Source organism: Haliotis rubra, unplaced genomic scaffold (genome assembly GCF_003918875.1).
Source record: "Haliotis rubra isolate DU_JTF1 unplaced genomic scaffold, ASM391887v1 Scf507, whole genome shotgun sequence".
NCBI lineage: Eukaryota > Metazoa > Mollusca > Gastropoda > Lepetellida > Haliotidae > Haliotis > Haliotis rubra.
In genome coordinates this window covers 245,042-270,016 of record NW_025767199.1, presented here as the reverse complement: position 1 = coordinate 270,016, position 24,975 = coordinate 245,042, and the positions used below count along the sequence as shown (strand labels likewise).

Here is a 24,975-nt window from a genome sequence, read left to right as displayed (position 1 = left end):
GAAACCCTACCTTTTTCTTCAGTATTTGAGAAAATTTTATTTTTCAGTATTTTAATTGTGTTGGTTGTTATATATGGCTTCTCCTGTTCCCTATAATTTAATCCTCAGAGTCACGACTCCTTGATGGCGCCAGCCCTACATAGCTGTCTGTGATTGTGAAACTAGAGTACCAGTCCTGGAGCTGAGGCTGATATGTACTAATGTCATTATACATGATAGATTGTATTTCATCTCTGAAGTAAAAGTAATTAAGGATGGCAATGGTTACATTTTCCTTTATAATTTATATGCGTGCATGTTTGGAGACTTTTGTACACTATGTGGATCTAGCAACATATATAGGACATAGGAGGTGACTTTGTGCATTGGGTTAGTCAGGATCAGTGACTTTGTGGATCGGGTGGTCAGGATCGGTGACATTGTGTATCGGGTAGGTTGGGATAAGTGACTAAGTGTATCCAGTGGTCAGGATAAGTGACTTTGTGTATTGGCTGGTCAGGATAAGTGACTTTGTGTATTGGGTGGTCAGGATCAGTGGCTGTGTATTGGGTGGTCAGAATCAGTGACTTTATCAATCGGGTGGTTAGGATCAGTTACTTTGTGAATTGGGTGGTCAGACTCAGTTACATTGTGGATTGGGTGGACAGGATCAGTGTCTTTATGGATGTGGGTTTTGGCTGACTCTCTTGATGACATGGACAGGTGCTCATAATTACAATCATCGGATTGTCAAGTCTAGTCCATTTAGTCATCATATAGCTGAAATGTTGCCAAGTGCAGAGATACACAGCGAGAATGCCCTGACTAGTCACCCAAAGTCTGCTGACTTACTGTTGTCTGACTAAGGCATCAAGTAGCTTTGCCCTTACCCAACGCCATCAACAATAACTCGGACTCTGATCAATAAAATTAGTCTGCATTATGACTAATACTTACACTACTTGCTCCCTTGATGTTGACTTCTACTCTAACAAATATTAGAAATCTTGTCAAACAAATATCAAGATTTTGTTACACTGGTAACTTGTGAATGTTTTGCATCTTTTTGTGGTGCGTGACTTGACCGGGGGGTTGTGGTCAGCCCTCTCATTAGGTTTGTGTGGCATGATGTCACTTATTAATGTATACGATTATTTCATTATACTCTGATAAAGATTGATGGGAGAAAGGATTCTTAATCAAGGTAGTTGAAGCCCAGTGCATGACTTCACATCACTCCACATGGCTGACTTGGTTTTGTCTGTCATTATGAACTTCAAGGAACAGCTGATTGATTGTCAGCTTATTATTTTCTTTAAATTTCTTTATGAATGTCAATTGTTTGCTGTACTGCATAGGTCTGACACTGTTGCATCAAGGATGGTTTAGGGATTAGGAAGAAGTATGGTCATGATCAATAAACTGTTATTGATCCTGGGTGAGAGAGTATTGCTCCCACCAGTCTACTGTAACACACTGTTGTGTCAAATGTGGATGTGACAAACTGATGTTGGTCTCAACTCCCAAACCTGGTTGATTGCATGCTGTGGTATCCCAACCGCAAAGATCGATGCTCATGATGTCAATCATTGGATTGCCTGGTTATAGACAAACGGACGTCATATAGCTGGAAAATATTTGTTGAGTGTGGCATCGAACAACAATCTTCTGTTATTGCTGCTGTCGTGTAGTTGGTTGTGAGCAAGCAAACTATATTTACATTTTTGTTCTTACACTGAAGGGGCAGTGGGGTAGCCTAATGGTTAAAGCGTCGCGCTCGTCACACTGACGACCTGGGTTCGAATCCCCACATGGGCACAATGTGTGAAGCCCATTTATGGTGTCCCCCGTTGTGATATTGCTGGAATATTGCTAAAAGTGGCGTAAAACCCAACTCACTCACTCACTCTTACACTGAATGTTTTCTTTGATTCTGCTCATCTTTACATTCCCCAGCAGTTGACATTATGGCCAGGGTATATGTTAAACCAAAACTACAAGTCTGGAACTCATTGGACTGTATCTCGTTCCTCAACATGGTCTCAACTATTGCTATTATTTGGTGGAACGTGGTTATAACCAAAGATTTCGACACAGAAAATGTCTGAAAATCAGAGCTGTTTCCAATCATGATGTAATTATCTGGACAGCTTTAATCGCACAATGTTTGTTCACATCGTGAGAACGAAGTGGTGGAGAGTGAAGACCTCCACTGTAGGGATTGCTGCCTCCCATTGGCCTGAGATACTGCTTCCACAAATCACTTTACATCATAAATGTTCTCTGTCAAGTTAATCTATCTTTTTATTTCACCTTCTTTTGAAGAAACATTGTTTTACTTTAAATGAAGTGTTTCGGTTTTAACGCTCTGTAAATTGATTAAAACCCGAAGAAGTTGTTCCTGAGGAACTTCAAAGCAGTTCACTCTGCTCTTAGGATGATTTGATTAAAGTTTGAATTCGTAGAAAGACATTTGCAACTTTTTGTCCATTTTTTTTTGTTCTAACTAAATATGGCTAAATAAGGCCTGTATGTTCGAGTCTGTGGTATGAATCGTAGGCTACACTTTAATCATTGTGTTCTGCGAAGCAAACACGTCAGAACGTGAACCAGCTGAACCGACACTACGGGCAGAGATTTGTGCTGCTCACTGGCTGAACACTAGCCTGGAGGCAGACACTGCTCCTGTTGGAAACTTTGGGAGATTGCATACGCTCTGCATCGGTGCCTGTGTTAAATACAGCGTGACTGCTGCATCGTGGATAGAAATACGACAACATCTCTCCAGTTGGAACAACTCCGAACCTCATTCTAAAATCAATGTGGCGAATTAATAGAAGCAATGATTTCATTATGAAGAGAGAATCGACAGGAAATGACGAGCCCTGCGATGGCCGTCTGGACAAAGAGTAAGCCTCATCTTGGTGTTGCCGATGTCCCCATGTCCCGTGCACAGGAAAGTCTGGTTTTGTCACATCGGCAAACATCTGCACGTTGTACCACTTATTGCAGCATGTTACACACAGGCCCACTTTGTCACAGACAGACTTCTTGGCCAGTTGACAGGCTTTGTCAGACAACTTACATTTTCTTGAAATTCAAGTGTCAACATTTTGTTGGATGACTGGATTTGCAAGTTATATCAGTTGACAAACTGGTCTTTTGCAGTAAGAGCAGCTCATCCTTTCGCCATTTCTGAAACAAATATACCCAATACAGCCCATGCAAGTCTAGAATATGTGCCAAGTCTAAATTACCACAATTTCAGTTTCTGAAAATGAAGAAAGTCCTTTTCATTATATTTTAGGAACATAAGTTAGGAACCGTTTTTTTTCTGTAAAATATGTTCATTTAGGGGACAACATGTTAGTCTGCTTAATTTAATTTTCACACAGATAGAAGACACAAGTGCAGGGCCTGTTATAACAGTCAGTTCACTCAATCACTCCAGCAACAATTACCCCCTTCAGTCACTGTCCATTCCATCCTATTCACTCACTCACTCACTCACTCACTCACTCACTCACTCACTCACTCACTCACTCACTCACTCACTCACTCACTCACTCACTCACTCACTCACTCACTCACTCACTCACTCGGTGTCCCTCGGTCCTGCTGTCAACTAGACACATCAATATATCCAACACTTACCGTAACAATATGGTGGCTCAACAAATTGAACTACAGATCTTCATCAATGCTCTTTAAGCTTACAGACGAGACAGCCAGCACTGGTAAGATAAATGTACACATCAGAAGTCTGTGTAGGGTTACTGTAAGACTTCCAACGCAAATCAATAGACTACTAATGGAAGTTTAAGACAAGGACATTGGAGCCCACAGTCTCAGGTACTGCAGTGACCCTTGTGACCCGGATTTCTTTATCAACACATCCCACTGTCAGAATGGTGTAGACACATCCCGTATGAAGGCATTATAAAACATACAATGGTGCCACGGAAATTAGAAAAAATCAATTTGTAGACATCGTGGAAGAGCAATAAAGTTTCATGGTCGTGTCTGTCTTCAATGGGAGCCGATTTGGTAGTAGAATCCAATACCGGTGTTTGCTCACAATCATATCAACACTCGGGGGGAAATACCAGCGTTTCCATGCATTGTTTTGTTTCCTCCAAATTGGGATGGAGACATATACTGAAAGTAACATTTTGTCAGTGGAATTGAGTTTTATCATTAAGCGTGGAATGTTGGTGGCTTGCCGGGCCATTAGCAAGTATTTATTGGTGTAGGGATGTCTCTTCGGACCCGGACAGTCATTCAGGGCTCTTCTCTACACGGGCAACTTCAGGGAAATTAATATCGAAGCAGACGGTCAACCTGCGTGGCAGCCATTTGAAGATAGGGAAGTCATGTTTCAGATGGAAAATGTCCCCTGCGAGACTTCAAGAGCTAAATCAACCAGAGAGGCATAAAATCATTGATAACGTACTGTACGTACCAATAGACTACTTGCACTGCTGCAATCAGGCTGTTGGCTGCCGTGATAGATCGGTGGAATGGCGAAAAACGAATTAAATAAATCTTATTTGCTGCACACTCCAGTGTTGAAGACATAAATTGCCTTGTAAACGTTTGCAATTCAAACCGTTTTCAGAAAAAAGGATTTTCATGAACAATGTCTACTTTGTAGATATTTCAATTTCGCGAATGTAATAAGATAAAAGGGTTTAAACAAAACTGAAACTATATGCAAATATTGCTTGTATGAATCCCTCTCCGTGGTAAATGACACGCTCCCAGTCATGACTTGGTTGCTGAAGTTGGGGAATATACAGCCATAAAAGATCTTGTAGAAACATAAATTTTTCTGTTTCTGATTTCTTAATGTTTAAGAATTAAAATGGTTGTGAACCTCGCCTACTTTCTAAGTATTTCAATTTCATATGATGCAATATAATTTAGTGAAAGGAAAAACTTTGTGCAAACAAAAGTTGTTTCTATTCTGCTCTACTAGTAATCTAATTACATTACCATAACTGAAGCAGCCAGGCATTATAAATGCTGCATTCTCAGTAGTGTTAACATCTCAGTCAGCGAGCATCTTCGCTCGTCCAGCAGTGATTTTAGTAGTGGCTGCTGATGCTGCAACAAAGGTCGAAGATTTGTGCGAGGAATCAATCAGAAAAATGAAGTGAATTCTGCGTGTGATTTGCGTCCGTCTCTCACCCCCAGGTACAACAGATTGATGCCCTGTCGCGAACAAAAAAATACATTTATCTTAGATACTGTATGTACTGTGATGACCCTTGTCAAATGCTTGTTTTATGCCATTGTTGATAAATAGGCAGCTCTCTAATGCCTCGTTTTACTATAAAAGGGTTTTGAGGGAACGTTTTTACCCATAAATGGTAGTTATGAGTAGAATGTCCTTTCGGTGCTTGTTATAGAGAATTAAATGGAGATAGAACGGATAATAGTGCGTAAATTATGTATTAAAATACATCAGATATTGATCTACGATGTGGTATTGTGTTGGGTGATTGATGGCCTTGATGTCATGCGGTATATTTATAGCTAATAGAAATAATTTGTAACTAAATGAAAATATATTTTAAAAAATGGGATCATGACTATTTTGGGAGGTACTTATATATTGAAAACTGATTTTCTTTAAATGTGTAAGATATAAAAAGGTAATTCATTATCCCTAATTGTTTTTGTTAAGTACATACGAGCTATTGCATGGCATCTTTATGTCACCAGTGATTAATCAAGACTGCCAAGGTAATGGACCATTTCGGTCCAAATCAAACTGATGTAAAATGTTAGGAAGTAAATGAATAAATGTTAGCTGTCTGTTGGATAATTCTTATCATTAATCTAAATGATTTTTGAATTCCATTTTATAACCATTTTTTAATTCTTTGAATGGGATCAATCAATAGAGTTTGAAACATGCAGTAAAAGCTTCGAGAACTCAAAATGTTGATACCAGCATGCCAGGATGATGCAGTTTTGATGGGATAATTTTTCTTTTGAATGTTTAGGCTTTTTGAATGGGTATGGTAAAAAGAAATATCTTGATAGCAACTTGTGAACCACCAGTGATCCAGTGATTGTAACGAGGAAGGTCGGATCACATTGATAAAAAGCAGCAGTGCCGAACATTACCTCTGAATCAATTAGGTCGTCTTTGAGCTCAAAGTACTTGATTACAGGAATATTTGAAAATTGCCATAGTGTGTGAAACTGAAGCATTGATTTTCTTTAAAAGGAATACAGACATTTAGTCTGCCTGTCATCTGGTTTGATTTGTGTCGTGGACCATAGCCTGTTCTCTGATCTGCTGAATCTGCTAGCTTGAAATAGCGATAAGCTTTCATCACCTGCATCCGAGCCTCCATCACAGGAGAGTAGACAGACCTACATTCGCCAACTTTATCGTGTCTACTAGGAAGTTCTGCACGTGATATCTTCTGCTTTCATGTGACACTTCACTTTGTGATCGTATGTGTTTGTCTCGGAAATGATGTCCACTGCTATAAGTGAACAACTTGTTGTAGAGTAACTTGACTGGCGTAGGAGATTTTTAGATCTTTGGAAAGGTATATCTTACAAGATTATCAGATGAACTTCGTTTCGTTCTTTCTTTCTGTGATATTGCTGATGTAGTGAAACATCAGTAAATTCTGGATCGGGCAGAGTAATTGGTGCAACAGTAGACAACACGATGACTGGCGGCGTAACGCTTATAAATGTGCGGTCGGTGGGGTAGCCTAGTGGTAAAGGCGTTCGCTCGTCACGCCGAAGACCCGGGTTCGATTCCCCACATGGGTACAATGTGTTAAGCCCATTTCTGGTGTCCCCCGCCGTGATATTGCTGGGATATTGCTAAAAGCGGTGTAAAACCAAACTCACTCACTCACTCTTATAAATGTGCAACCTGTTTTTGTCTTGTGCAACCAGGTTATTACCTAAGGTTGCACAGGGTGCAATTAGGTTTCATTTCAGGGTTTCGAACCCACATATGCGACTGTTGCAAGTCCTGTTCGTCATCAGACTTCACATGGTACTTCTACTGTGTCGGAGGGATAAAATACACAAATGGATTATGAGCCTGTGATTTGTTTATGTTAAGTAGTAAGAGATGGACTGCAAAATTGACAACCTTTATGGATAACAACTCCTTTATTATGAGAGTGCGACGTTTTGATACAGATTCTTGTACCGTTGTCAAGTAGGAATAAATCTGTATCGAAACGTCGCACTCTCATAATAAAGAAGTTGTTATTCATAAAGGTTGTCAATTGTGTACTTCCCAGCTTCTAAAATGCCACTCAAAGAAGAGATGGACTGTACAAGTTTTATGACAGAGGTCAACAGTAGGTAGAGACACAAATGAATGTTGACCTAATTTTTCCGGAAAATTGTAGAGTATTTATAATTATATTTTGCAGCATGGTGGCCGATAAGTTCTCCTTAATGTTTCTGTTTTATAATTGATCCCACTCAGCTGAAACAAGGGCACATAACTCCTTGTGTGTGACCGTTACGTTGTTCGAGTGAAGTAGTAACTAGTTCCATGTGGAATGTTTGCACCAGGGAGACAAATAAACACCCCTGTCGCTAATTAAGTCCCAGTCTGCTAATGAAATAGCAGAGATCACTGGTGACCCTGGATTATACTCTGAGCTTAAGACAATATTGTGTTGATGTTCAAATCAATACATGTCCATCGCTGCCTTGCAAGTCATTTGTATTGGTCTGAGTTGGTATCAGCTCCATTCACTGTGGGACGTTACAAAGCATATTGTCTTTGGGAGTGAGTAATGGTTGTCACGTTAAGGAATACTCGAGAATAACTTGTGGGTTTAAAGGGCTTTGGCTGTTATTATATAAAATTGTGGCAAAGTCATATTTCTCTTTATAATGATTGAATGCAGGCTAGTAGTAATGGGTAATTTGTAAGGAACCACTCTCGGTTACAAAGGTTATTGTGTACAAATGCACTTTTTATAGTTATGTTTGTCAGTGATGTACTTGCTTATGCATAAGATAACTGAATCACATTGTTGTAAACTATCTTTTTGTGGGTTTCTGCCTGATTAGGAAAGCAAGGATGGCGACTGTAAAGACATTCTGGAAAGTGATCCTTGTGGTCACTGAAAAAACCTGAGATTTGTAATACATAAAAAAAAATGAATCATGGCATGTCTGTTTATGCTTTCACTGATAATTGTGGCAGAGGTGGTGATGATTTAGACATTCTAGAAAGTGATCCTTGTGCTCACTAGAACTTTGCCCATGCAATTGATAACTGAGTCATGTCATTTGAGCTTAAATATTCTATGAAGATGGTTTCATTATTATATTTATGATCATGTTTCCCTGTTCAATATTTTAGAAATTGGCATGATTGTTAGAGATCATTTACACAAGAAATACAGCAGCTTATCATGTGGCTGGCAGAGTTACATTCCATACATGCATGCAGCAGGATGTCCTGTTCTTGATTCCATATTAACCTCAGTTATGCTCATCAGTCTGTTCGCTCCATACCCGTGGTATCTTCAGAAAGTGGGCGTGGCCCAAACTCTTGGCAGTGGTCCCTCATTCAAATTACACCTGGATGTAACCGAATAGATGTACTGTTCAATATATGAAGCTCCACTCACTCACTCACTCACTCACCGACCCACTCACTCACTCACTCACTCACTCACTCACTCACTCACTCACTCACTCACTCACTCACTCACTCACTCACTCACTCACTCACTCACTCACTCACTCACACCCACTCACTCACTCACTGATTGTCTTATCCGGGGTGATGGGGTGGGGGATGGGTGTTTTAGCCTTGTGGTTCGCTCGTCACGCCGAAGACCCGGGTTCGATTCTCCACATTGGTACAATGTGTCAAGCCCATTTCTGGTGTCCCCAGCCATGATATTGCTGGAATATTGCTAAAAGCGGCGTAAAACCAAACTCACTCACTTACTCACTCTTATCCAGGGCCAACTTGACTTTACAGGCGGTTATTATGTAGCTGACATATTGCTGTCTTTACCAAATCAGCCCAATTTCAGTGTCAGCTATTATCAGTGGATAGCCAACACACACCACATCATTCAGAATATAATTTAGCCAGAACAAAATGGAAAAATCACACTATGATTGTGTTGTTATTTTCAATTACTTTGACTTGATCATCTGACAATGGCCTAGAAGAATATTGGAGGTAAAACTTGGGCAGCTTGCTTCTCAATAACAACAAGACGTGATGAAATTTTCCCTCAGTTCCTCTTTGGGAGAAAATAAGCTGTAATAGCTGTGAGATGACGTTACCAGAAACTGGCAGAAGAGGTCATTCATCAGAACCTGATGAAGCGCCATCTCCCTGAAAGTCATTACAGTTTAGATTCACTGGAACAATTTAATCAGACATTGCACAATTTTAATCACATTTCAAGGACTTTTTATATAGACGGACAGGCATCTTTGTTCCATAACATGAGTAAAAAAGTGTTTTTGAAAAAGATTTGATTTATAATTGAAAATATAATACAGTTCAGTAAATGAATTAAATGTTCTTCTTTACGAAAAGTTGGTTCTGTTTCCTGTCATTTGTTCTAGATTGTAATAAAAGTGAAACATTGATCTTTGGTGGTATGTCAGCTATAAATTCATGAAAGCCAAAAATCTTTGACTGTAAAACATATTCTTGGGTTGTCATGTTGCACCGGGAGCTGAAAACTGTCACACGGTGCTTCACACTTATTGATGCCTTGTGAAAAGACTCAAACAAGGAAAAGTTTCTACTCACAGAACTTCATAACCAACTTCTGAAACAAGCAAGTTCATTCCTGATCTGTCGGATGTATCACGGCCGTATTAAAAATGACAGCGGCTTGTTGCCTAAACTAAACAACATTCAGTTTGCATCTGTAAAACCCAAACTGACTCTTCTTGACCTTCTGCAAGCAGATTTCTTCTCTGACCCGCTGACAGCACACCGTGTTAACTTGTATTTCCCCGATCCTCTTTGACAGTTATGACTGCTGGAGCCATAAACTATCATGTGGTTGCCCTCGTAAAATTATTCCTAATATCTCCCAGCCATATTGGAGGGCCCATGCTGTAACAGCAGTATCCCCCAGCATTAGGGGCAAATTAGGATGTATAGTCTTGGATCGTGTTACGTAGGAACTCATAAACAAACCCTCGCTGCCCACCATGGAGTGGATATTTATCGAATTATAGTTGTGCACATATAAAAACCTCCCTGGCTTGTTATTGTAAGATATGTTGTGAGGGAAGCTGGTGTTGGAATCACTCAAGGGGAGAGAGAAGCGAATAATCGGCCAATGTGCTCACGGCTGTCGCGATCCCTGCAGTGGATGATTATATTTTTATAGCAATCTTGCGAATAAGTGCAACCGCTCATTATTATTGGATTACCATGCTGGGAGTTGGTAGCAAAATGCCTTGTTAGTTTTATTTCCTGTTGAGAAAGTTGAAAATTGTGCAAACACATAAAAGAAATCTTATTACGATGGGATTGATTTTGAAGCGATTCTGCCAATTTTTGTAAGGGTTTTTCCCTCTCCATTGCCTAACATTGTCAGATGTTTGAATAGTCATGAAATCCCATGAAGAACATCTGTCTGCAAAATAATGTTCCATCTTAATGATCTAATTTAAAAAAACACCCCGAAGAAGCAAGAAAATCAAAATGCATCCAGCTTGATGTGTCTTCTCATCATTAAGTCATCTTGGAGAGAAACTGTATGTTAGTAGAATACAGTGACATTTCATTAACTGGTACAGCAGTAACCTGATAAATCAGTCAAGAAGATGTTAACTTGAAGTGTAGCAGAGTGATTGTTTATTTGGGATTATTTGACCCAGTGAAACTAGACTTCAGACGAGTCAATATATCGGATTGGAACAAAGTGTTTGTCTATAGTTAGCTCACCTGGATCGAAGGTCCCAGCGAGTTGTTTGCCCATCGTCTGTACTGCGTCATCATTAAACATGTACCCCAAGACTACTGAATCAAAGAAACAGCTGTGACGTATCTACCCTAGATATCCATGCGATGATGACACCAATGTTTGTTATCAAAAGATCACTCAATTTGAGAAATTCTAACAGATTAGAAGGTTATCTTTATTCAAGGTGAATAAGACTGACCTACTGAGTATGGTTTTATGCCGTTTTTAGCAATATTCCAGCAACATCACGGCGGGGGACACCAGAAGTGGGCTTCACACGCGGTGAATAAGAAAATTGTAAAGTTGAAAGTAATGTTTCAGTACTGTGTGCGAGTCATAATTAATATTTGAACAAAGAAGTGAGTGAGTGAGTTTAGTTTTACGCCGCGTTTAGCAATATCCAACAATATCATGGCGGGGGACACCAGAAATGGGCTTCACACATTGTACCCATGTGGGGAATCGAACCCGGGTCCTCGGCGTGACGAGCGAACATCTTAACCACTAGGCTACCTCACCGCCCCGAACATAGAAGTAGTTACTTGATCAACTCTTAGAGCATGGGGTCAGGATTGGTGACTTGGTTGCTAGCTTGTTACAACACCCTGGCTTGTTGCTGACAATATCAGTCACTGGCTTGTTTGGTCCAGACTCGATTATTTTACAGACTTTACTAAGAAAGTGTTATCCCAAATATACCATATGTTACATTTGACCACTTTCTAAATGGCATTGTGCATTTCATAGCTTTCGGCCGTGGGAGCTGTGCCAATTAACACTTATCAGAGAGGTACACAAAGTCCGCAGTCTAGACTACCAGTTGTCCGACTTTCATTTTGTGGAAGCCGTGGTGGCTGAGTGGTCTAGGCATCTGACTTTGTGGGCTGGCGATTAGGTGCCTGACTCTGAGGGTGTGGGTTCGAATCCTGGATGGGACTCAACCCAACAAAAGTACTAGAATCTGTACTTTACTAAGAAAGTGTAATCCCAAATATAACATATTTTATATTTTACAGACTGCCATCATGTCGATTAGAAATTGCTGGATGTGGCTTCAAACAACAAACTATCATCAATTTGTGTTTGAATTATTATTACAGTTTGAGGATATGTCAAGGCACTGTTTACAGATGGCTCTGTCAACTGGTATGATCTTATATGGAGACCAGGGCCTAGATTTTCTAAGCTCTCTTAACGCTAAGAAAGTCGTAAGTTAATGTTAATGTATGGCACTTACGACTATCTTAGCCCTAAGAGAGCTTTGAAAATCTATGCCTAGGAACACAAGATGTAGTGTAAAGGTTGGGAATGTCAGTGGAAACTGATCTGTATTACATAGGGAAGATTTATTGGTGTCTTGTAATGCTGCCATATAATATCACCACCTACACATCATGTCTACAGAGACTCCAAGAATATGTTGTGACTTGCTGGAATTCCATCTATTTCTGGTGACAATTATTCAGCCTTTAAATTCTTTAAGGCAAGACTAATTTATTGTCCTGCTTGTAAAGATTTCCTTAGTCAATATGTCAAGAGACAGGCAGCAAAATGTCAAGATTGATTTGAGCTTACTTCACAAAATGAAAAGTCCAGAAATGAAATTTTAATTAAGCAAAAAGAAAAGTTGCACACAATATGACAAGGTTTTTCTTTAAATGTTAAAACTGTTGGTTCATCTAATCCTGAGCTGAGAATGTTGATTAGCTTGTCTTGATGATACACCTGGCAATGGGGCTTCCTAGATACTTGTTGTTTCCCTGCCTGTAGTTGGTTGCTCATGTTAATCTGCGGCATGATATCTCACTGGGCTAGAACTGTGCAACTGCCAAGACAGTTAGTACAGGCTGCAGACACACACATGGATTATGCACACACACACACACACACACACACACACACACACACGCACACATTTCTCTTTCTCTCTTCTCTTTTTTCTCTCTCCCATCTCTTTCTCTCTCTTTTCTCTCTCTCCCTCTTCTTTCTCTCTCTCTCTCTCTCTCTTTTTCTCTCTCACACACACACATACACACAAGTGTGTTGAAGAGTGTGTGGATGTCAAACTAGCTGATATATTTGTTATTCAGTGGCATTTCTCTTCAGCGTGGCACTCCATGTTTGCTTGTAAACTCTCGATTGATACAAGCCATTAGCCTAGTATAGGTACCTCTTGCAACAAATATATATTTATTACATCATCTCCAACATCTGTCATGTTCGTTGAGGAAAGCATTCTCAAATATTGTTTAATTTTGTGTGTATACATGTGTTTGTGTGTGTCTCTCTCTTTCCCTTCTCTCTCTTTCTTTCTCTCCCCTCTTTCTTTCTCTCTCTCTCAAGTGCTGAATGCATGCTCCCAAATATTGTTTCAATTTTAGTTTGTGTGTATTATTGGTACTTTGTGGGATATTATTTCTTTCAACCGCTGTATAATTATTGGCACTGTGGAAAACTTTTGTCTCCTCACTCACTTTCTCTATATCAGATAATTACCTTTGAATGCCATGAATGAAACTAGATAGCACATTGTCCCTCTTCAATTAATTTTATCTTGTTTTAACCTTTATTTTACAGACTTTGAAAAGTATAAGGAGTGTGGGTCCAGCTTCCAGTGTGAAAACACGTGGTGTATAGATGAGGACCTGGTTTGTGACGAAGTAGACCACTGTGGTGACTACTCCGATGAAGCTGCCGACGGCCGTGCCAAGTGTCAACAGGAAGGTAGGTTATCTCCCCTTTAAATACATACGTCTAACACAAAACCTGGCTTTGTGTAAGTTTCAACAGGGTGTTGCTAATATTTCCATCTTTACTTCAACACGAGACAGTGATTGCTGGATGTACATTTCAAAAAGAAAAGAAAGGTAGGTAAGTTTTCTCCCCATGAATTATTATAGTGACACAAGACATGGCTCTGTGTATGTTTCAAAACCAAACCAGCAGGAGAGTAGGTAGACTAACGCTTAGCCTCTGAATATATATAATTTTGATAGTAACAAACAAGCCCATTTAAATTGAAAGGAGCCCCAGGGAGACCAGAGATCCTGAACCTGAAGAAATCTTCACTTGCTTCATTTAGGTCTTTAGCATTGCAGAGAGGGCTAGGCAGTAGGGAAAATAATGTGGTTCAGGGACTGTGAGACAGACTAGAGAGTAGGTTATGGGCTTGTCTTATATTATCAGAGGGGTAATTGAGGGTGGGTCCACAGAAAGTATGACAGTCTGTAGGGCAGGGTAATTAAAAACATATGCATATTTTCTGAAGAAAATATAAAAGAACATTTTGTAATAAACATTTATAATGTAGAAGGACATTGGAAGGGTCAAAGAAAAATATGACAAGCATGAAGCGAGTGTCTTTATTTTTTGTACAATTCTGCATCAAACTTTCACATCTGCCATCTGTAACAAATGACTAATCCCTTGTGACACTAGTATATCTATTCTTGTGTGGGGCGGTGGGGTAGCCTAGTGGTTAAAGCGTTCGCTCGTCACGCCAAAGACCCTGGTTCGATTCCCCATATGGGAACAATGTGTGAAGCCCATTTCTGGTGTCCCCCGCCGTGATATTGCTGGAATATTGCTAAAAGTGGCATAAAACTAAATTCACTCACTCACTCACTATCCTTGTGCAAGACGAATCTTTGTCCTTGTCCTTGTTTCGCAACAAGTCGTGTCACATGAACTGAGTCATAAGATGGGTTGCTGGAAACTGTAACAAAAGATATGACATTATGTTCACATCTTTCAAATTTTTAAAAATGTTTGCTTCAGTAGGATATAAAACATAGTTGCATAGTTTTGTCGCCAAATCAATGACACAATACAGAATATGGATGTATATTGAAAAAAATAAGTTTTTCCTTGAAGCCTGGAAGAGCCCTCAAAACATGGATCACACGCCATGGAAAAAGCCTTGACTATAGAACCCATGTTTAACTCTGCTGCTAACTTAATTGTTTCATATATTTTTTCTCTATAAATGCGCGATAACATCATGGGCAAAAGCCATTTGATAAATAACATTGATGTGTGGACAAGAATATTAAACAGTGATATTGGGACCATACAGTAACAATGAAATGAAGTGAAAATGTCTCAATGTTCTTGCCATATATGAGATATGAAAATGTTTGGTAGTTTTCAAGAAAATCTGCAAAATTCAGACGTGTATAATAACCTTCAACTTAAATGGATCTATAAAAACTCAAATGAAAAACTGTGGTTTAAGAGAATGCCTGTGGGTTGACTTCTTGAAGCCCCACTTATATTATCACTGGCAGACAATCACAAGTTTTTTCCAAAACCGTGCCAGAATTTCACCTCGACCACATTCTACTCCAAAATTGGGGAAGTCTTTTAGACAGATTATGTTGTCATTCAGTACTAGATGTTCTTGTGACCTTGTGAGGACTGAAGGTCATCCACCATCCCTTCTGGCAGTCTTGTTTGAGATGTACCAAGTGTGACCACATTCTGGAAGGTGCAGGAGACACCGATAATAATGTGACTGAAAAAGTGAACCAGTCTGCTATCTTGAAAATATGTCTAAAATGTTGTGACTTCAAACATATATATTATGTCAGGAACTGCGGAAGGCATGACTTGTATTAGAGATATGGGTACGTCATCCGTTTGGACTGTGGGATAAGATAAGATTTATTCCATTAACATTCCATTTTGGAACAGTTGCACCATCACATTGATGGAAAGTTGAAAAACAGTACAATAGTGAACAGATAACAGAGGACAGTGGGACTTGAGTACTAGAATACGATGTTGTTGTCTCAGTTGGTTTGAGCTTGTTTGCTGACTGCCATTTTACGATGTTGTTGTCTCAGTTTGTTTGAGCTCCATGATTGCAATGCAACTTGTGACTGGTCTATAGCAAGTTATTCTCCATTTGTGTTTGTTCCGTGACAAGGTGGGCACAGTTTGTGTCTGATCCGAGACAGGTTGGGCACAGTTTGTGTCTGATCCGAGACAGGTTGGGCACAGTTTGTGTCTGATCTGAGACAGGTTGGGCACAGTTTGTGTCTGATCCGAGACAGCTAGGGCACAGTTTGTGTCTGATCTGAGACAGATTGGGCACATTTTGTGTCTGATCCGAGACAGTTTGGGCACAGTTTGTGTCTGATCCGAGACAGCTAGGGCACAGTTTGTGTCTGATCTGAGACAGATTGGGCACATTTTGTGTTTGATCCGAGACAGTTTGGGCACAGTTTGTCTCTGATCAGCAGGGCACAGTTTGTGTCTTGGCCATGATAAGTTGGGCTCACCTTTTGTCCCAGACAAGTTTGTGTCTGATAGTTGGTCCAAGACAAATAATTATGTTCCATACAATAAAAGGTCCCCCAACTTCACGTACCTGATAAAAGAACATGTCATACGTTATTTCTTAAGAGCAAAAGAAGCTGCAGGTTCGTTAACGTCATTCATTTATATTGGAGCAGATCTGTATCTGCAATGATTTAGGTCCTTAGGATTCTGGAGACATATTTGACAGCAGGACTGGCACCTCAGTTTCCGTTTTAGCAGATCTGTAAGTTGAGACCAGTACTGGAGCAGGAGCCCCGTAAGCTGAGACCAGAACTGGAGCAGCAACTCTGGTTGGTTTCCTCCAAATGATCCTTGTGTCAGCCTGTCTTCGTGGAGGGTATTCTCCCTCCATCACGGTCGCAGCTCGAGCCGTTGACACTTGCACATCAAACGTTTGTGTTAAGTTTCAACAGCATTTTTTATAAAGTCTTAACTGTTGAAGTTTCTTCAGTGAAGATACTTGTTTTTGCAATGCCACGTTCTGCATCTGCTGAAAATCTCTGTCGCTGGTGATCTCTCTGACAGAGTACATTTGTAGTTATTCATATCTTGCCTTCCACTGTCTGTCACACCAATTATGCAACAAAAAAAGCGACTAGATCACGTTTCTTTACTAAACTCTGCCTTCAATTACATCAATTATTGATTTCGTGTGCATCAGGGGTGAAAATTGACGCTGACTTTTTGACATTGTACTACTCATGAAAACATTCTCTCAGCTGAATCTGAGTTTAAGGTCTTTAAAAACATGTCATCTGAGTTGAAAGTTGGCTGGTTTTGAAACAATGTACCTATAAATCATTCTGGGCTGTTCAATTAGAGAATTTCTGGCTTCTATTTTCTTGCACTGTACGAACTTTCTGCTGCCTGTTCCTGACTCTCCAACTGCCATGCAGACACGGTGCATGTACACCTATCTTGTAATTGCCGTCTAATTACCAACATTCTTTAAACAATACTTCCTGTCGATGCCAGACTCTGACCTCCACCACCAGGGGGCAGGCCGTTAAGGCGGCCATATTGCCGCCAAGGTAGATCATGGAACTGCCAAATGTAGAACCTTGATAATCAGGCTTGATGAGACCATGTTTGAAGTGAGATTAAAACAGAGGGAGCAATCTCGTTATGGTCCCCTATGCTGAATGCCTGCTCGGTGGTTTATCAGGCAATTATGCCTGGGCACATAAGTCAGTGCATTAAGGACCAATTAGTGACTGTTGGTTTTGGCTAACCGGCAGAAGTCATTCATCTTGGCTGGGTCCAGAGAGGGGTTCTGCTGACCACTATGGGGCCATAGACGCCACTGGCAGATGTCATTCTTCAAGACAACCATTGGTAGACGTGTCGGCCATATTTACAGTAGTGGTATTGATCTATGAAATGCATGTACCCATATTCCAAGGTTGTTCTGCTGAAAGTTTGCCAGTATTATTGTCTTCTATGGGAGTCGGGTGTCGTTGCATCAATTTGTGGAACCGCATAATGAGAAATCAGATACTTCTATGTTTTTTTACATGTAATACTGTCAGAAAATGGGTTGCCAGTGTCTTTGTTCTCTGTTCACAGAAGGTGGCTGGTGCTTGTTGTAACATTGCAGCTATGGCCAATAGCTTCTTTTATTAACTGTATCATTGATGATACAAGATACTTGTGTTTCTGCAGTCAGCCGTGGCGTTGTCCATGACACTGAGGAACATGCAGCAGTGATCGGCCACTTCTTGCTGTAGGTTTCTCCAGCTTCTGCGACTAGAGTGAACTGAGGTTTCGCCTGGCTTGTCATACTCTTGGATCTCTGTCTTGTTCATTTTGTCCTGGTGTGCATGAAACAAAGACATCCATCATGATTCATAAAAAGGATAATTGCATTTTATCTAAAACAGAGTTTCTGATTTGTAGAAATCACAGCTTGTATGGCGTCACAAAGAACTGACAGTGGTTCACAAGTGACCAGGCAGGCTGATCACACAGTGTCATGACTAACCTGATACCCTGATCACACAGTGTCATGACTAACCTGATACCCTGATCACACAGTGTCATGACTAACCCAATACTCTGATCACACAGTGTCATGACTAACCTGATACCCTGATCACACAGTGTCATGACTAACCTGATACCCTGATCACACAGTGTCATGACTAACCTGAATACTCTGATCACACAGTGTCATGACTAACCTGATACCCTGATCACACAGTGTCATGACTAACCCGATACTCTGATCACACAGTGTCATGACTAACCTGATACCCTGATCACACAGTGTCATGACTAACCTGATACCCTGATCACACAGTGTCATGACTAACCTGATACCCTGATCACACAGTGTCATGACTAACCCAATACCCTGATCACACAGTGTCATGACTAACCCGATACCCTGATCACACAGTGTCATGACTAACCTGATACCCTGATCACACAGTGTCATGACTAACCTGATACCCTGATCACACAGTGTCATGACTAACCCAATACCCTGATCACACAGTGTCATGACTAACCTGATACCCTGATCACACAGTGTCATGACTAACCCGATACCTGATCACACAGTGTCATGACTAACCTGATACCCTGATCACACAGTGTCATGACTAACCTGATACCCTGATCACACAGTGTCATGACTAACCTGATACCCTGATCACACAGTGTCATGACTAACCCAATACCCTCTGATCACACGGTGTCTGACTAACCCGATACCCTGATCACACGGTGTCATGACTAACCCGATACCCTGATCACACAGTGTCATGACTAACCTGATACCCTGATCACACAGTGTCGTGACTAACCCGATACCCTGATCACACAGTGTCATGACTAACCTGATACCCTGATCACACAGTGTCATGACTAACCTGATACTCTGATCACACAGTGTCATGACTAACCCGATACCCTGATCACACAGTGTCATGACTAACCACAGTGATAACCCGAATACCCTGATCACACAGTGTCATGACTAACCCGATACCCTGATCACACAGTGTCATGACTAACCTGATACCCTGTCACACAGTGTCATGACTAACCCGATACCCTGATCACACAGTGTCATGACTAACCCGATACCTTGATCAAACAGTGAAGATGAGTGAAGATTGCGGGTAGAATTAATCTTCAGCAACCTATTCATGTCATAAGAGGTGATTAACAGGATTAGGTCGATAGGCATGCTGACTTGGTTGATGCATGTCGCTGCATAGATCAAAGGTTAAGATGTCAATCACTGGATTTTCTGGTCCAGACACGATCATTAATGAACCAGCATCACATAGCTGGGTAATTGCTGAAAGCAGCGTCAAACAACAAAAAGCTGAGTGTGACAATTTTTTCAATATTGCCACATGTTCTTACTCTGCCAAATCAAAGGAACAATCCTGCGCCAACATCCCAAACATCAGTCTTGCAGATGGAATTAATCAAGGTAGACTAAGCACCGGCTATTTGGTAGCATCTGGTCTGAGCTCTGCAGTACAGATTTGGGTGATTCATGGTGATGTATTCCAACAACTACTTGACACTGGTACAGAGGGCCTATTCTCCCCTTACTCCTCACATCAGACTTATCTGCTGTGATAAGCTTGTCTGGACATACCACTTCCAGCAGATTAGTGCAGTGGAACTTGGATTCTCTGTCGGAAATGAACTCTCAGACTTGAAGAAGCTAGTTTAACACTGGGATTGGCTAGTGCATGCATCTTTTAAGAAACTTCAGCCGGTATTGAGGCAGCTGTCATGGTGGTCGTGACCCCATCCGGTCAGTGTCTTTAGAATATCCTACTTCCTGACAACTCATATTACCAGCTGCAAATATATTTCAATCCCTGATTGCCGTGTCACTACAGTTGCCATTCTCAGGGTTTTCATTGTGCAAGGATTTTCCAATTTGCTTTACAGTTTTGGTTTAGTCTTTTTCATTTGCATAAAAAACAACTTTCCAATTATGTATTTATATTAATTTTATTCAGCTTTAGAATTATGCTGCAGTATATAAACTGATCAATAAATGCAGAAAAAATATGTATTTGATCATGGGAGATGCACCATAATATTAATTGCACCAAATTCTTGACAAGAAATATAAAGGTCCTTTCATTAAAGTCTTAAAGTGTACAACATTTTTGTTATTTAACAGGACCTCATAAGGACCCTTGATATAAATAAATTACTTGTTATATGAACAGCCATATTGCTCTCACATTTCTGTTTGGACTAGGACAAAGTGATTAGTCCATTATCTGCCTGTTAAATAACAGGTTAAGAGTATCTTCACATGAGTTCACACACCAGACCTGAAAGATCCTCATCAACCAACACAAAGTGAACATTATTTTTTCAGTGCATGATTGGTAATGCTTCTTCAAAAGATGTAATCTTTAGCAATTTTTTCAGAATTACAAATTGATTTGATTGCAGAGTTGAATCGCAAAATGGAAAAAAAGCAAAGATGTGTTTTGGCAGGTAGTGGTTAGAGGGAAGCCTGATGGGCCGGCCGAGGTGTTATTTCCCAGGATGCAACTTCTTAGCAAAGACAGTGTAGTATTTGTGTAAAAATTGCTGTTATTAAGGGAAAAAATAACATCTTGGTGGGTAGATTCCTGTGGCATAGTGTAAAGTATGGAATGGATTTTGGAATGGAATTTGGAATGGAACAGTGGAATGGAATTTGGAGTGACACAAATTTGCTATTTATAAACAAGTCTTCGCTCTAATATGCTAAGACAGTTAATAAACAGATGATCACTGATATGTAGCACTAAGCAAAGGGACGTGGGTGTCAGCTACCCTCTCCAGCCATGACCCATCCACCACACACTCAAAGGCACATGACTCTGGGGGAATAATTTTTTAGTTCAAATAATATTTTCTAGGTTATGAGAAGAAAAAAAGAACAAGATGTATCAAAGAAAGGCCGATGGCATGTGCTGTCTACATATCTAGACTTGCTTATTATGGGGATAGAATTAATTATATATATCCCTGCAATTATTATTCTGTACATCTTTGAAGCAAGGCTAACGGCACTCCTGAATGGTGGCAGGTACCTGTGTTGTGGCAGGAGGATTAGACATATATAGAGGAGGAAACGGATTATTCAACACAACAGTCTCATGATGTTTTTATGAAACACAACAGAACACCATGTGAAGGAAAATAACATATATATTAGAATTAATTTTGACATTAATCTTGTTTATTATCATAAAAGCAATCTATAATGTCTATATTATCACAAATGTTACATAGTCTCAGTAACTGTCACTTAAAATCACAATTACTTGATTATATACAAAATAAGAACAAGTTGTTCACTCAACTATTGTGTCCATAGACATAGATACAGATGACTATATTTACCAAGGTACTACTATATCGACTTACACAGCTAGTAGATAATATTCCAGTCATCTCATTAAATGCAAATTATTAGCAGTGGTAAATGGAAAATAAAATGATTAAGGGACTGTGAGACAGGCTATTGCCACACCTCTGTATGTCACTAGCCTTATCTTACATCCGGTGGGGTGCAAGAAATTGGGAGCAGGAGGGAAAGTGATGCCCAAACTGTTTACAAACTGTCAATTTAATTTATGTTTGAAGGTAGGCACAACACTTGGTTTGTTTAGTACAAGATGAGTATATTCCATTTATTCCCATTCCAAATTCCATTCCATCATTCCAATCCAAACTCCATTCCAAAATCCATTCCATACTTTACACTATGCCACAGGAATCTACCCACCAAGATGTTATTTTTTCCCTTAATAACAGCAATTTTTACACAAATACTACACTGTCTTTGCTAAGAAGATCGATTCCTGTAAGGTGAAAAAAAGTATGATCAGCTTCATCCAATAATGATGAATGGTAGTGTAACATTTTCACCTACATAATCCGTATTTGTTTTATACTTTTAATTGGTTTATATATATCTGAGAAATGTGTTTAAACACTGATCTTTAACTTTTGAGGCATCAGATGATTAGGATGAGATAATAAAGAGAAATGGTCAATCTGGTCTGTGTCGTTCCAGTTTAATAGTCCTGGTAATCAGATGTCTAGATTAACAGATCGTTAAGTTGTTTACACAATGCCATTTTAGAAAGTGGTCAAATGTGACATATGTTAAGTTTGGGATTACACTTACTAAGTAAAGTACAAATTCTAGTACTTTTGGGGTTGAGTCCCATGCAGGATTCAAACCCACGCTCTCAGAGTCAGCACCTAATCGCCAGTACAAGTCAGACGCCTAACCCGCTCAGCCACCGCTGACTTCCAGTCAATATAACATATGTTCCTAATCCAAACGGGATATTCAATGTGACGAGGAAACTCCTAGTGACTTGACAACCCAGAAACAGACATGTCAAAGACACAGAAAACAAAGCTAGAATTTGTATTTTCAGAAGTCTTCATCAATGATTTCCTACAGTTGCCATCTACCTATTCCATTGTTAAAGTCCAAAAGGAATCGTCGCTAGTCCTCCCTGATTTTTACTAGTCTCAGACTATCTGACGTGTTGATTTCAAATCCTGAAAAGTGAAGAATATTTTTAGCAGATACATGCAAGGCTTAGACCACATCCATGGTGTGATGGACAGAGCACTGAATGAGGGTACTTCTAGTTACCCTGCCTGCTTGTGTAAAGATAAGATATTTATTGCATAGCACTCCATGAAGAAACAACCGCCTCCATGGTGTAGTGGTTAGAGGGTCCACCCGGAGATCGGAAGGTTGCGGGTTCGATCCCCCCGACCGCGTCATACCAAAAGACGTTAAAATATGGTACTTGTTGGTCCCTGCCTGGCTCTCAGCATTAATGGGTACAACAAGGACTGGTCGACTCGGAGTCAGTATAATGTGTCTGAGTGGGGTATTCATGCTTCACTGCGGCATGGTATCTCAGTGGGCTAGCACTATAAACCAGCTGAAGTCTGGGCTAGTACAAGCAGCCGCACATACACATACACACGCATGCACATCGTCATATGAGCGAAATATTCTCAAGCACGACGTTAAACCCAATTTCACCTCACCTCACCCATGAAGAAACAGTGGCGATATTCTATAAACTACAAATATAAACACAGCAGGTACAAGAAGTACAGATACATTTCTCACATAAATGACAATTTTTAGAAATCATGTGGTATAATGACATGGAAAAAATATATGAGGAGACTATGGTAATATACAGAATTCATTTATAGTTGTAAAGATGGTGACATATTTTGGAAATTGTTTCATTAAATATAATGACTTTCACTGGTTTCATCTGCTACTTGGGACTCTTGAATTACAAAACCACATTATACACGTGTTGTGGCATTCTTGAGAAATAAACATCTCTTTCCCTCTTTTTAGCGTAACAAAACAACATCAAGAGATATGCTAGGGTAAAGAGGACATCTTCAGTTTTCTGTGACCAAAACTTCGAAGGGGTTCCTTCCAATGGTCGCTAATCTGATAAGCTTATTGGGTTCTATTAAAATGGTCTTACCCAGAGCAACACTGACAGTAGTTGTTAGGAATACTCAACCGCAATGAAACACAGACAACAATTAGCTCAATTTACTAGATTTCTCTCTGTCGACAGATTCCAGTTAATGATCTTGACTTCAATCAATTCTGTTTCTGTCCAGATTTTCAGCCAATAAGCCTTGGATAACCTGCACTCAGCATCAGATTTGTTTTATTGAATTATTTGGTGAAATATTAAACGAATTAAAATTGAATTTTATTGACTACTCTTGTCATGGAAAATGTCACAATTTCACGATTGAATTTGTATCACATTTAACAGTTAAAATTCAGATATTAAAGCTGATAATTTCATAAATCAGTTTGCAATTGAATTTTGAATCTACTTTTTGCTCCAATTGTAGAAATAATAAGTTATATTTAAGAGTATTTGGTGGAATCGCTCTGAATTATTAGATAGAGGTTGATGGGAGTTTCCTTTATCACATGGGGGTCACTCGGTGCACCGCAGGATTAGAATTGTCGTTGTCGCTGTTGGAGTTGGAAACAGAGGATAAAGTGTTGAATGTCCTGTGTATGAAGATTTATTGCTGCAATTACATCAACTTTGAAAGTGGCATCATTGACAAAATCATGGTATTAGTGTGGTGTTTTTCAACACTTCATCATTGAATTATTCAGTTTGCACTGGACACATGGTTCAAGGTTTCTGTTTGAATGTGAGAAGAATCTTCTAGTTTTAGTCGTCTCTTCTCTAATTATGCTCAGGTATCAGACAAAGTGGCAGCAGTTACTTTTCCTCATTGGCCCTTTTGCCTAGTTTCCATTTCATCATTCACGACCTGAGCCTGTTCACATTCTCTTCCTCTCCCACTGTCCCTTATTAAAATTGTGCTTCTTTAGCCTGCCCCTCTCAATACTATATTATGCTCTTATTGTCTCATCCCCACTTGGGCACAATGTGGGTAGCCTAGTGGTTAAAGCATTTGTCTCGTCACGCCGAAGACCTGGGTTAATCCCCAAATGGGTACAATGTGTGAAGCCCATTTCTGGTGTCTCCCACCGTTATGTTGTTGGAATATTGCTAAAAGCTCTCAAAAACCAAACTCAGTCAGTCATTGCCTCATCCCGTCTTCATGTATCTTCCAGCTCTCTATCTCACCTCACTCACCGGGGTAGCCTTGTGGTTAAAGTGTTCGCTCATGAAAC

General features: G+C 39.9%; 1 protein-coding gene across 2 annotated transcripts in view; it reads left to right on the top strand.

The window, feature by feature from the left end:
- The window catches only part of LOC124292109, a 192,250-nt gene that overhangs the window by 110,165 nt on the left and 57,110 nt on the right, over positions 1–24,975 (top strand). For both annotated transcript variants that reach the window (XM_046729156.1, XM_046729155.1), the window contains exon 5: positions 13,518–13,664. In XM_046729156.1, coding sequence (XP_046585112.1) covers positions 13,518–13,664 — 147 coding nt within the window. The remainder of the gene's footprint in view (positions 1–13,517; positions 13,665–24,975) is intronic.